The following is a 15155-nucleotide window of genomic DNA, read 5'->3' as shown; positions in this document are numbered from 1 at the left end:
AAATCTCACGATTATCTTCTTCCAATTTCCACTGCCACTCAACTAAAGATGTAATATACTTTTACAATTAGTTAAAGTAAGAAATAAGGAAATACACTTACTTTTTCTTTTTTGTAGTGTAATCAAGATTTGGTAAAGAACTACTAACAAAAAATGTGAAAGAGACAAGATAGAAAAGAAGGGGATCAACAAAAGCACAATGCTCTGACTTGTTCCAAATCTAAAAACGACAGAATAAGACACACTTGTGGGTCCACCTTGTTTCTTTCATTAGTCCATAACTCCATATTATTTACGTGTCAATATGTACATTAAGCTAAAGCTCAATCTTTTCCTCTCGACACTCTGGGTCACTTTGGATGGTCTGCATGACTGCATGAAAAAGGACATTGTTAAGAAGATAATACTTGTTTCCTTTAGTTTTAAATTAAATGTAATAAGAGGTATTATTTATGAGATACAAAATATTCTTTTATTATATTTATACAAATATATTAAAAGGTGTGCGTGATAATATATATACACGTTACGTGGCACCTCTGTTACTCCACTAAAATTGTCCAATGTATACATAAATCATGTCAATTAACAAAAGTAATATTAGCTTGCAACAAATTTGAATCCATGACCTCTTGCTATTATACCTGACATAATTATCATCTCAATCAACTTTTAATCATGCTTTTAGTATCACATTATTATATTTATACCTTTTAAATATTGAATATTTCATAATATATTTTAATGGGAATGAAAAAAAAATACATATCAAATTCGAAAGACAATACCAACTCGAGACAATGCCCGCACCCATATACTAGTTTAAAATGAAACGGAGGAAGGATATAGTATTTAAGCAAATCCCTAAATCTCTGGTCTTGCTTCCTTTTTTGCTGTTAAGAGAAAATAATTAATTCAGACAACAATAAATTAAGGCCCAAGTTGGTGGCATCATAAAAGACACTTACAAAAGGAACTGATTACATTTTTTGCACTTAGAGAGGGCCTTTTTGTTAGTTATATCACCTTAATCCCCTGATTTTTTTTAAAACATATCACCCATTAACTAAGCAGAAAAAGAAAAAGTTAATCCTACTACAACTTTTTACACTTTAAACTTCATCAGATCTCCTTAGCACATCAGGTTCTAAGAGATAGAATGCCTCCTGTGTCTCGAACTCGAACCAGAAGACTTAGTATCACCCGGAACTATTGAAGTAGTTGGTGACTGTGAACTCCCACTCGTTTCAGAGCTCTTGCTCTCGCCGTTCCCCTTTCCTAAACCCCACAGCTTATCGAATATCCTCCTTGATCGAGAAGGAAGCAACTGGGCTCCACTCCGACTGTTTTTACTGTTGTTTTTCTTAGCCATGATTTTGCCGTTTTTCTGAACCTCCTCATTGTCCTCAATCTTCACTTTGTCTATCTGTTTCCTCAGTGATTTGCAGCTTTCTAAGGTTCTTTGATCCCATTCTTCCTCTTCATTGGGTGTGGAAGATGAAGTGTTGTTGGAAGTTCTATTAAGGGTTTGAGTTGTGCTAGCTGACCTCATCTGCTCAAAATACAGAACTTGGACCACAAGTCGGAGTGGAAGCCGCTCGTTTTGTGCTGCGTGCATTGATGCATCCATAGTAAACTTTTTAACATCCATCAGCCCACATATTTGCTTTTTTTCTGCTTTCGTCAAGTCCGGATGATCCTGAAAACGACAGAAAGATCATTAGTTAATTGTAAGAAGCATGTGTTAAATACTATCACTAACAAACGATGACAAAGATGGCATAAAACAACAAGAAAAAGACAGAAAAATTCCTTTCATTTCTTTAAAAATTCACAAACAAGCAGTGCAGCACATCTCAGATTGCACAAATACACATTCCTCACATCTCGCTTCTCCAGAAATGTTTACAACGAAAGAATAGTAATTCACTCGTTAGAGACTGACAATTGCAAATATATTTTCTATCGCCGAGTTGGACTCTGAACTAATATTCATCTCTAGTGGGTTATTCACTCACTGATAGGTTTTTTTCCATTCTTTAGCAATGATTAGGACAACATAATGGTACTTTTGTAACTTATTGGTTTCTAGATCTTCTCAAGTGAGACAATGATATTCCATAGCCTAACAGACAGAGTTAATGAAACAGTCATTGAAAACGAAGTTTAATCATAATAACTCGGTTTGTCAATAAGCCATTGCAAAAGACATACCTTCAAGTACATATCAACAGCCCGGTACAATCCATCGTGGATTGGTCTTGCTGACTCGGGTATCAATCTCGACAACTCAATGAAGCTCGACGGGGACACATTTGGATCAGAAGCAATTTCTGTGAGATATGCATCAACCAGTCCACCAATATTCAACCAAGACCCATGGTTTAGACCTAACTCTAGTTCACCCTTTTCGTTATTTGCATAAATGTTTAAATCCCAACAGCTTTTTTCCTGCAGCACGAATCTTTTCACAATGGACAAAACCAGCTCAACATCATAAACAGTAGTTTGGGGAGGCCTTGCTGGGATTAAAAGGTCCTTCACTGATGCCTGATCAAGCTTCATACTAATTTTCCTCACCAAGTCTTCCCTGACTGAATCATCTGCTTCAACTAGAACTGCAATTTTTAATAGCTTAAGCAAGAAGCTACAAGAACAACCCATCGATCTATCAGGTGGTAACAAGCATACAATTGTTTCGACCAAGGATTTATTTCGTTGGATATGATCATCAGAGAGCAGAGCATCAATAGAATCTGGCAGCCATCTGATAGCATAGATCTTCAGAGACTCCCCAATCACAGAACTATCCATTCTTCCCTTTGACTTTATAGCAATCATAACTCGCTTGTACATGTTGACATCTAATTCACATATATCTTCAACCCACCAATCTTTGGGAACTGATTCCATAGTATCATGCTCAATGATCCTGTCTTGCATAGCCAATTTTCTGTTGTGTGTGTAAGACCAAGTGATTTTTGTAGGGTCTACCGAGGTCTTGGATGCAATTGAGTCTATGCATCTCCCCACAATCTTCAGATCTTCAGACCATGGCAATAGAGATTTAGCAGTTTGAAGGACGATGATTGAATCTTTCCAAGTGCGGAATATACTGGAATTCAGGAAAACCTCAATCTTATATACAAGATTTCCTCGATCTACATCCTCAGTCATCCCAAGGTACTCCGCAGCACAACGTGCAGCGACGACATTATAAGCATTGAGAGTAACAGTCATCCCATAGCAGAATTTGGCACAAATATCAAAAGCTTTTGGTCCGCCAGGAAAATCAGCCAAATCAACTTCATCGCTTTTTTCTTCATCAGCTTTCACTATAAGCTTTTGGAGGCGGCTGCTCTTTGAAAGTAGAGGAAACTGTGAAATGTATGGCAGAGGCACATGAACAAAAAAGTTCAGTGATGAGTTTGATTATTTCTATGACTTTAGAAAAGATAATAACAGAAACTGAAAAGTGTCATCAATTTTATTCCAAAGTTCGCATACGTAAGAGGATTCTTGTTTTAAGAACAGAAAACCAAAAAAAAAAAGAGAAGATCAAGAAATACAAAGCACCCATTTAAACAACCTCATTCAGCTAAGACTGAGTTCATACCTTGTGAAGATAGAACTTCACTTCACCGATATTTACAGCAACATCAGTGGCAAGATCAGAGGAGACATATCTGCAAGGACAAGTAATGAGAAAGTTAGGGCAAGACGATAGAGCACTACAGAAAACATATTAATAATTTCCATCCTAAAGTCAATTAGCCACATTAGTTTGAGGTAAGAGTTCTCTTTAAAAAAAATTAAGCCAAAGATCAATTTTGACTAAAAATTATAGGGAAGAAGAAAGCAAGAAGAGACGGTATACATCCATATTCAAAAACATTTGGAGTTTATGGTATTGTATGAACAGATACTTGGATGACAGAAGTACAGTCAGTTTTCTCAATATTAGACAGAGGATGAGAACAACAATCATGCACTGACCACTTGTTGGAGCAAGAATAAAAATGGGTGTAACACCACCACTAAACATAAACATTATCATGTTTTTCAACAAAAATGGAACTTCAAGAGGCTTCATTAATAATCAGAATCGAAGTACTCATGTCCTAAAATGAGAATCACACTTGGAAGTGGCACGAAGATAAGAAATGCTCGCTCCAATCAGGATTAATATTCACATAATACTATATTAAAGATGCATAGTAAAAGTTAGCATCTTTCCTAATATAGCGCTGGTTAATGGCCAAAAATTGCAAAAATGAGACAACTTAAAATTAAGTGATCGAGAGAAAATACAAGTAATATAATTCCATGAAGGGACTTTTTGTAATTTCATGTAATATCTTCAATTATAAGGGGTTAAGACTTAAGACAATGCAACAACTCATTGCGATCCAAGGAAATAGCATTATACAAAATAAAAGTTGAAAGTAGGTAGACAGAAGAGAAAGTAAGAGAGTGTTGGGGAACAGAGAAAAGAAAAGAAATGTAAATAGTATGAAGATCTTTTTAAGACACTCTAAATGGCAATGTTCGTTCATTATTAGATGAAGGGAATAGTAATCAAGTCATTTAGTTATATAAACTTTTCAATCAAAGACATAAAATGTTCGTTCATTATGAGATGAAGGGAATAGTAATCAAGTCATTAGTTATATAAACTTTTCAATCAAAGACATAACATTAGGTACATTGACAATGCTTTACTGCTCGCAAATTTCCAAAGTAGTGCCGTCATACTTGGGTTTTCAATCCAGAGGCCCTAATACCAAGATATCTCACTAACATTATTTGAGCATCAAAACAACAAACGGATAAGGTATTGAAACAGCAAGTTTGTGCTCATCCAAACCAGACGTCCCACACCAATGACAACAATTAGAATGCCCCATTATGTATGGTAATCCATAATGTACTGGCTGATAAGAAACAAGGACAACAGACATCTTAATGACAGAGAAATTAAGAAGGGGCCACGGGCCACCCCGGAGCATGCACAAACACAAGAAAATTAAAGCCTTGTAAGTCTTATATGAACTGGGTAGTTGAAATTTCCCACTCCCTCCTGTTCAAAATTTCAACCCACATCTGAATTATAAGGTCAACCCTTGCCAACTTTTTTCATGCTTAATCATTTAATACCTATATTTATCTTAAACTGATAATCTGTAATCTTAATTAGTAGAAATACATTGTAAGAAAAACTAGCAGTGCTACTTTCACATCACAACCATTACAAATTTTGGACAAACCATCTTAAATCAGCAAACTTTAATTTGACGACCAAAATGAAATATGACCCATTATTTTGAAAAATGAATAGCACATAACGCCATAGTAAAAGCATTACAAAAGACTATTATTCCACCATCCCAGATGTATGGAAGTTGAACCTCGCTACACTCATAAACGAGTGGCACTCAGGCTCCCACATCCTCATTGATCCTCTTTGAGAGGACTTTGAAAAATCCAATTCTAATATCACAAAGAAGATAGTTGGTAGACAAAATCTTTCATTACAAACAAAACAACCAACTAACCAATATTCCATCTTTTGGTAGCAAGGTGGGGGGAAGCAAAGGCCTTCATTTAAGGCCAAACTTCAATTAGATAAAAGGTATAATCATCATTTCAACCATATGTGTCTCCAAAAAAAGATCATGATGAAAACCCATATTACACATATATTGGGTCTTTTACTTGCAAAAGATAAAAATTGCACATGCAAAAAATAATTATACTTATGTAACCAAAAACTCCCCCTCTTACCTCCAAATAAAATAATTTCTCACTAAAATAGTAGAATTTTATCAAAAAAAAAATCTATGCAACCATTGTATATCCTCTATGGCACAACAATTTACCTATTACCCAATCATATAATTTTCAAAAGTAGTTATTTTATAAAATTCCCCAAACCCCCTTTTCCGAGGTTCCGAGAGGATTGTATCACCACGTAGCATAAACATTGCATGAATGGAAAATCTTCTGCACTTTCATAATATTTTCACATTATGGTTTAAGCCCTACACACCCAAAAAAAACAATTTATGCCCATGATTCAGTAAGGATCCCTAGATTCATGATACACTGATACACACTATGAGCAATATTTGTGTCAGCAGAAAAAGAAGTGGGGCTGAATTTACAGCCATATGACAATTCATTAGCTTTTGGAATTTGTAGTTTAGGACCACCATCATCAATATTCAAGAATGGCTCAACATGACTGGACCACTTTCCCAATTGCACCCAAAAAAACCAAAAACTAAACTCACGCCTGAGTTCACCTGACTCTCTTTCTAACCCTTCTAAAACCATCCTTAGTCTAGTCCACTCCTCACTTTTCTGCACAAATTTGTGGTATGCAAAAGAACAAACTGACATGACCAAAACATGCACTAAACTTTTTCATCTGCTACATCATACACACCATTTAAAGCCACTGAAATTTATCCCCACAAAAATTTACATGTTTGCACAGTAATCAAAAGAATTCTCCCTAAAATGAGCTTTCTTTTTCATAGAAGCAATAATAATGCACAATAGTTTTTACACAATAGTTAATCTAGAAAATGAAAAATTTTGCAAAAGAGAAAACATGTTAGCCAAAGTATAGTAATCAAAAGAATTCTCCCTAAAATGAGCTTCTTTTTTTTCATTGAAGCAATAACAATGTGCAATAGTTTTTACACAATAGTTAATCTAGAAAATGAACAATTTTGCAAAAGAGAAAACATGTTGTGATAATAATAATAACTTCATAATTAGCCAAAGTTTAGTAATCAAAAGAATTCTCCCTAAAATGAGCTTTCTTTTTCATAGAAGCAATAACAATGCACAATAGTTTTTACAGAAAATGAACAATATTGCAAAAGAGAAAACATGTTGTGATAATAATAACTTCATAATTAGCCAAAATATAGTAATCAAAAGAATTCTCCCTAAAATGAGCTTTCTTTTTCATAGAAGCATAACAATGCACAATAGTTTTTACACAAAAGTTAATCTAGAAAATGAACAATTTTGCAAAGAGAAAACATGTAATAATAATAATAACTTCATAATTAGCCAAACTATATAAATTAAAAAAGGTTTGATGAAACAAATTACCTGATACAGCTACCGTCAGATTGAAAAGTATCAGGCTTTGAACCCAGTTTCATGAACTTCATCTTCTTCACTCAAAGAATAATAAACTGCTCTTTCTTAAAATTAAATGGACAAATTTTCCCACAAAAAATCTTGAATATTCTCAAAAAACAAAGAAAACCCACAAAATTTCTCCCTTAAACAAACAAACCCAATAACTTTTTTCTCTCAAAAACCCTCACCAACAAGCAAATCCCCTGCTTTTTTCCCCTGTTTTTCTCTCTCCAAACACAACTTAATGAGAAACAGCAAAAACCCAGCTCAATTCAATTTCTCTTTATCCAAACCAAAAAATACCAACCAAATCAATTAAATTTCCCAACTTTTTTACATATGGGTGTAATAAATAACATGTCCCCTCAAAACCCATCTCATTTTCAGACCACATCACCACGTATTTAACTCTTAGCCGCCTTTACCATTACTTCTTATCTTTCTCTCTCCTCTGAAATTTCAGAACTTTGGAAATTTTTTCTTCTGACCCAAATCTCAAGATCATACAAATTTTATTTTTTTTTGCTCTTTTTTTCTTCTCTGTACTTATACTTTATAGTAAATTTCTCTGGGTGATGTAGTAAAAACAAAAGTAAAAATTTTCCCTCCTAAAAATTTATTTACACACGTTTTGTAGAGAAAATGTAGAGAGAGAAAGAAGATAGAGAAAATGTGCAGGGAAAATAAGAGAAGAAGACTAGGGAGGAGAGAGAAAGAGGGCACACTGTATATTTACAGAGTGTCTCAGAAGAGAGAGAAAGAAGATGGAGCTTTTTTCAGCAGTTAAAGCACGCCAGTTGTGAATTTCCTGTTTTACCCTTTGTTGCTTGTTAAATTTACCATTTGATGCCATTTTGAGTTTTGACCTTGTTTTATGGAATTTTTAACTTTCTTCTTTTTTTGACTTTTGAATGTTTTAAGGAATATTAAGGGGAGATATGTTTATTGTATTTTTAGCGTTTAGTATTTAGTATTACTATGTTGAATTGCTTAATTGTTTGACTAGTGTGACTTCATAAGTCTGATGTTGACTTTTTGAGTATCTAGATTATATTATGTGGTGCCATTATTTAGTGTCCATATTTAGTGAAGGTCTTTTGACGAGGATAATAATAGTTGTTGAATATGGAGACAAGTATTTGGTAGTTTAGAGATTACGATGTTTGAGTGAGTTTATAATTTATGAAAGATGGAATAATGGTGTGTTTATCTATACTCTTAATACAAAATTTGAAGTACTCCCTCCGTCTCAAATTATTTGCTACATTTGTTTTATCACAAAGACCAAGGAAGGAGTGGAGACCATTTTCATAACAAGAATTAACAAAAAAGCAAATAGGTAAATTGTGGGACCTATGTACTATATATGAAAATATTTACAAAACCAAGGAGGAAGTGATGGCAAATTTGTAAATAAAGTATGGGACCTGTGTACTATATATGGAAATAGTTGCAAATGTAGCAAATAAATTAGGACACACCTAAATGGCAAAATGTAGCAAATAAATTGGGACGGAGAGAGTATAGTTTATAGTATGCTAAATTGACTGAACCTTTCTTTAATAATTAAAATGGATTCAATCTTATTCGATTGAATTCAACTAATTTTGCTAATTGACTAATGTTTTCTATCGTCGTTTGAATTAAATTTATTTTTTTAATATTGGTTGACATGTTCTTGTCATAAAGCTCAAACTAGAGGTGATCATGAGCTGGACCGGGCCTAAAAAATATCCGTTGATCGGGCCGGATTGGGCCAAATTTTTGTACCAAAAGCCCACTATTTTGGGTCAACATGAACATGCTTTTTGGGCCAAAATCGGGTCGAGCCAAAGCCCAAAGCAAAAAAAAAATCGGATCGGGTCAAAGCCCAAAGCAAAAAAAGGGTCGGGCCGAGCTCGTACGCGGGCCAAAATGTTATTCCCGAACCTGCCCAAAAAACAGACTGGACTTAGTTGATTAGCTCTAGTTCAAAACTAATATCTTTCTACAAATTGTGTTTCATGTTTATTGTTAATCTTTGGAAGTTATGTATTAAAACTACATAAAATAATACTCTCAATGGACTTCCATTATTTGACATAAAAAGATGAGTAGTATAGAACCAAAAAAAATCATGTTAAAAAAAGGATTTTATATAAAAGCAAAAATTAATGTCAACAGGCTCAACCATTGTCTTATGACTTGTGATTTCATATCGCTTGTGACCTAATTTTGTAATCTTTATTAGATGCAAACTGCGTAAAGTATACGTATGTGCTAAAATGACTCTTAAATATTGATAAGAAGGTATGGTCGTTGTAGTGCTATAATTGACAACTTGCATAGTGTAGGTTTTGTTACCTAATATGCATATGTAGAGCTTAGTAATATCTTTCATCTCTAATTTAATACCTCAATAAGTGCACAAATGGTCAGACCTCCTGCATTGTATTGACAGACGATGTGTGACGTTAAGGTTGGTTCTTTTGGACTTAATCAAACTGAAACTGTGAGATAAAGGTAATTGAATTAAACTGAATTGAGTTAAATTGAACTCAAATTGTGCCCAAATCTATCTAATTTAAGATGATGCCTCATATATTTTAGTCCACTAGTCTTCACTAGAGAGTGAGAGCATGTTAGCCACAGTTGATTGTGAAAAATAAATGGAAATCAAAGTCAATAATGGGTCGGGATGTTGACTTTCCACCAAAAAAATTAGACTCTAGGTATAAACAAAGTATAATTATGCTTTAAATTTCACAAAAGAAATAACTTCAAATGGTAATATCTCACAAGATCAAGGTACTTCAACTTCTCATTAAATGTTAGTCTTATAAGGTATTACTTAACAAATAGATAAATAAAACCCTAGAAGATGTTATGACTAATAAGGCCTTGTTATTTTAGTCACAGTTTCACTTCAATTAAGTATAGTTCCATTCAGCCCAAAACAAATATGGTCTGAACCATAGTATTGTAAGAGCACCTCCAATGGGGAATTTTACCCTCCCCATATAGACTCTCTCTCCTCAAATGGGGCTCCCCATGAGTGGGGTTGGTTCCCCATTTAATGAGGATGCTCAAAGATTAGGGGAGGTGCCCAAATGAATAACTAATGAGGAGGTTACACCTGGCGGGAGAGAGAGAGAAAAAAAAGAGCAGCTGGCCCATGAAGACTGACGCGCGGCAGAGGGAAAAAAAGAAAGGGTGAGCTGGCTGGCCATAGGATGACGCGCGCCCAATCAGAAGGTAACAAATGTCACCTTCTCCTTTAAAAGCAACGGTTATTTTTAAAATAGCCGTTGCACAATTTTGCCATTTTAAAAAAAATCTGCTAATTAAAAAAAAAAAAAATTATACCAACGTTCATATTTTTTAATTGTCTATAAATAGAGACCAATTTTGCCATATTTTAGATACATTCAAATTTCTCTACCTTTTCCAATCTTTAATTTCTCTAATTTTTCTCATCTTAATTATATATTTTATTCCTCTACTCTTTAAATACTTCCAAACAAATTATCCATAATTATGAATCCTAATAATTCTAATTATGGAAATAGGCCTCAAAGAACCCCAAATTATCAATTTAATCTCAACCACCCACAAAATCCAAATTTCCCACAAAATTCTAACTCCCCACAAAATTCTAATTTCCAAAGTAATCCAAATTTCCAACAAAATTCAAATTCCCCACAAAATCCAAATTTCCATCAAAATTTCGAACAAAACCCAAATCGTCAAAATACTAATATTGCTTTTGATCCAAATATGCTCAATAACCCTCAAATCCAAGCCTTATTCCAAGCATTTGTACTCCAAAATCAACAACCTTCTAATTTCGAAACCCCGCCCCATACTCCGGTGAATCTCTCATCTCCAATGTCTCAATATATGGATCAAAATCCTTCAACTCCAGGGGGAGACGGGAGCAATAACCGAATACCGATTGGAGATTATTACCAAACTCAACAACTCGGAGACGATGATGATGCTTATGATGATGATGATGAAGATGAAGCGGACCAAGGTGGAAAAGGTAAAAATAAGATACTAAAAGAAAGGTGGGGACATGATGAGGATATAGCATTGGTCTCCGGATACCTTAATTGTGGTGGTGATCCATTAGTGGGAACAGATCAGTCAAAGGCAAAGCTTTGGATAGAAATCAAGCGCATCTACGATGCTGAAGTGGTAAAAAAACCATCACTCATCCACCCAAGGACCATGAAGTCAATTAAAGCGCACTGGAGAACCATCAACCGACTCGTGACTTTGTGGGTATCGCAACTCGGTGAAGCCGAGCGAATGAAATCAAGTGGAATGGCTATTACGGATGTAGAGGCTAAAGCTCATGAACTATACAAACAAAAACAAAATAATAAAGCTTTCAAATTGTACCATTGTTGGATGGGAATGAGATACCTTTCAAGATGGCAACCCGGATATGATTCAACTGTTGTGAGTCAATCAAGTTCAAAAAGGTCAAGTGATGAAGTTGTATCAGTTCGCCCGGATGGTCAGAAGAAGGCTAACCGACTTGCAACGCCTCTTACGTGACGGGGAAAGGCGGGGTTTTCCTGGAATGATGGGCAGCATAGATTGCATGCATTGGCAATGGAAAAATTGCCCACGAGCATGGAAAGGGTTGTATCAAGGTAGGTCCAAATCTGCAACGGTAATTCTAGAAGCGTGGCCTCCGGAGACTTGTGGATATGGCATGCATTTTTCGGAACACCGGGAACTTGCAATGATATCAATGTATTGGCACGCTCTCCGGTGTTTTGATGATCTTTATCAAGGAAGAGCTCCTGAGGTCACATTTAATGTGAATGGTAATACCTATAATAGGGGATATTACCTAACAGATGGGATCTACCCTAAATGGGCAGTGTTCATGCCAGCAATTCGACTCCCACTATCTCCCGTCGATGAGTTGTTCACCAAACGTCAAGAATCAGTTCGGAAAGACGTCGAACGTGCGTTTGGGGTTTTACAAGCACGCTTTGCAATAATACAAAGGCCATCACTCATTTGGGATGAACACTTAATGTGGGAAATAATGCTGGCGTGTATCATTCTTCACAATATGATTGTCGAGGATGAACGGGATACATATCTAAATTATCAAGACGCATCACACTTCGAGCAAGAAAATGCCTCGATTGCTAGTACTTCGTCTAGCCATAGGCTTGAAACATTCTCTGTTCAACCTGGTCGCTACAATGATATAGGGATGCAACAATATTTGCAAAATAGAGCTGATGCGTGGGATAGAGATGTTCACAACTCCTTACAAAAGGACTTGGCTCAACACATTTGGCACAATTGTCGCCAATCAACCAATGATGAGTGAATTATTGTTTGTAATATTAAGTGTAGCCATTGTTGTAAGAAATCTCAATTAAGTAGCTTAATTAAAAGATGAGCATAAATTAACGATTTATCGTTTTAATAGCGTGATTACCAATTTACATAGCGTAATTAGCAACTACCGAATTTTATTAGTGCATCAATTATTTATTGATTAATTATGAAATTAATGAGGATAATTACGATTTTTTTATTTAATTACAAAGAAATCATGTTACATATGGAATATATAATCAATAGATAAAATATTGGTGGGTATGGGAAAGTAGGAGAGAGAAAAGGTGGTGGGGTATAGGAAATAAGAGAGAGAAGATAAATGGGGAGGTAGATGAGTGGAGGTATGTGTTTCAAATTTGAGTAAGGTAAAATGGGGAGGTAGTGGAAAATGAGGTGGACAAATAAGGTGAGGAGAGAGAAAAAATGGGGTGCCCCATGGATGGAGGTGCTCTAAATGTGATTTAAAGCTACTAGCAATTAGGAATTAGTACCAAACAAAATATTTAAAAAACAAAAAAGTTTTGAAGTAATACGATTTCTTAAAATTACCATGGATCCACTTTTAATTTACTATTTTACCCCTTCTCTTTTTTCCACCGCCTGCCACTACCCATAATAACCCACCGCCACCTACCTCCCCTGCCACCTGTCACGAGTTGCCACCACCCACCTCTCGATCTTTTTCAAAATTGGGGAGACGGGGAGTCCTGACGGACGTTCCCCCATCACCCCAATTTTCGTTTAAAAAGATTCAAAAGGTGGATGGTGGAGGAGGTGGATGTAGACTGGAGGTGGCGGTTGGATTGGGTGGTGGTTGGAGGAGGTGGCGGTTGGAGAAAAAAATAAGGGGTAAAGTTGGAAATATTTAATAGGTCTCGATATTTTTAAGAAGTTTTGGGGCTGTGTTTAATATTAGATGAAATTGTGTTGTGTAACTTGTGCTGCCCATTTCATAAAGATGAAGTACTTCTTATAATTAGCACTAGATGTCTAGATGTAGAGGTGGGAAACATTGATGTCATGAACTTTTCTCTCACTCTCCCTCCACTGGCTAGTGGCTACCCTGTGATTAGAAGGAGGGGACGATCAATTGGCGAAAGCACCTTTCATGAAGCTGTGCAAGATGATGCCATAAATTCGTTTAGCAAGCAAGATGGTCAAGCTGGCAAAGCCAACCAACCCCATTTTGAATTCCTACATCTTAATTGTTTGTTTGAATCTGGAATTTTGGCTTTGGCCTTTATGTTTTGCTTGGTCCCAATGCCTACATTAAGAGGTCAAATGGAGTAGAGGTCGCTTTAGCTTTTAGGTTAGTACTGCTCCTAGGCTATGTTCAGTTCACCTTATTTTTGCTTATTTCAGATCTAATCAGATCAGATCAGATCAGAAAAAATAAGTTCAGATCAGATTTGTCAGTTTTTAAACTCATTTTTACTATTAAATATCTTTCATTACAATTTAGTAAAAATTATAATAATTGAATATTAATAAAGTATTCATTGAGACGAATCAAACAAGACCCCACATGACTATACTTTTTCTTATATATTGAGAGAAATCTAAAAGATAAGATCTTTAATCAGATCAGTTCAGAAAAAATAAGTTCGATCAGATCAGATCAGAAAATAGTTATATCAGATCAGATCAGATCAGATCAGATAAGTTCAGATCAGAAAATTTCAAGTGAACTAAACATAGCCCTAGTGTACGCAAATTAGATCCTACACTGAGGTGTAGGATGAGCATCCTACACCTTGCCCATGTGGCTGACTTTTGGCAATATTTTTGAAAGTGGGTCAGCTCTTTCTCTCTCATCACGTGGAACAATTTTTTTAATGTACAAATGCATATGGTTTGGTGTACAATAATCTACGAGTGTAATTTGGGGATTTTCATGATCAAAGCAATGACCATCAATGTACATTGTGATTTTATTGAATTTGGTATGAGATTGTAATTGTACATATTGAATTTCATTAGTGAACAAACATCAAACACACCAGTGTACAAAGAATGGAAATTACTCACTTGACATATTTCGGTATGGGACTGTAATTGTACATATTGAATTTCATTATTGAACAAACATCAACACACCAGTGTACAAAATTGCAAATTACTCACTTGACATCAACTTCATGAATTGGGTTACTTTCAGCTGGGGGTTGTCATTGTACTTTTGATTTATTAATGAACAACCACGAAGCCAAGATGTACAAGGAGGTTGAGTGTGGAAAAGAAGAAGTGGTGAATTTCGGTATGAGACTGTAATGTACATATTGAATTTCATTAGTGAACAAACATACACACCCAATGTACAAAGATTGCAAATTACTCACTTGACATCAGCTAGCGGGGGGTCATTGTACATTTTGATTTTGTTAATGAACAACCACAAAGCCAAGAATGTACAAGGAGGTTGAGTGTGGAAAAGAGAGAAGTGGTGAACAATATATGGGGGGCATTAAATCAGTTATTAAATGGTGAACAGTAACTGTCAAATCAGTTACTTTTTGTAATTTTGACATGTACACCGGATGTAATGGGAATGTACATTAGCTGTCAAATAATTACTTTTTTGCATGTTGAATGGTGTGTTTCATTCTTATTGCCTTGCGTTTTGGAGCTGGTGTAGGATG

The 15155-nt window shown here is 35.3% G+C and overlaps 2 protein-coding genes across 2 annotated transcripts; one reads left to right on the top strand and one right to left on the bottom strand.

Moving 5' to 3' along the window:
• Positions 1-910: 910 nt before the first annotated feature.
• On the bottom strand, positions 911-7956 carry LOC104887765 (BTB/POZ domain-containing protein NPY1). Its single transcript, XM_010672499.4, has 4 exons — positions 7129-7956; positions 3617-3686; positions 2215-3378; positions 911-1699 (listed from the first exon to the last, which is right to left on the bottom strand). The coding sequence occupies exons 1-4, from the start codon at positions 7188-7190 to the stop codon at positions 1148-1150; spliced, it is 1848 nt and encodes a 615-aa protein (XP_010670801.2). The 5' UTR covers positions 7191-7956; the 3' UTR covers positions 911-1147.
• Positions 7957-11734: 3778 nt separating this feature from the next.
• Positions 11735-12502, top strand: LOC125495245 (uncharacterized). Its single transcript, XM_048639900.2, has one exon. It carries the CDS (start codon positions 11735-11737, stop codon positions 12500-12502), a length of 768 nt encoding a protein of 255 aa, XP_048495857.2.
• Positions 12503-15155: the final 2653 nt, after the last annotated feature.

The sequence above is a fragment of the Beta vulgaris genome, chromosome 2, assembly GCF_026745355.1.
Source record: "Beta vulgaris subsp. vulgaris cultivar EL10 chromosome 2, EL10.2, whole genome shotgun sequence".
NCBI lineage: Eukaryota > Viridiplantae > Streptophyta > Magnoliopsida > Caryophyllales > Amaranthaceae > Beta > Beta vulgaris.
Note: the sequence above shows the minus strand (reverse complement) of the source record. Positions and strands in the feature narration are given on the sequence as shown.

Bases quoted from the DNA above. Each gene is read 5' to 3' on its own strand.
- LOC125495245 (XM_048639900.2), top strand. From the start codon at position 11,735: ATGGGCAGCATAGATTGCATGCATTGGCAATGGAAAAATTGCCCACGA.
- LOC104887765 (XM_010672499.4), bottom strand. From the start codon at position 7,190: ATGAAGTTCATGAAACTGGGTTCAAAGCCTGATACTTTTCAATCTGAC. The intron at 3,687-7,128 runs GTAATTTGTTTC...TTGTCCTTGCAG, and splicing joins TCTGACGGTAGCTGTATCAG to ATATGTCTCCTCTGATCTTG. The intron at 1,700-2,214 runs GTATGTCTTTTG...TGTCGTTTTCAG, and splicing joins CTGTTGATATGTACTTGAAG to GATCATCCGGACTTGACGAA.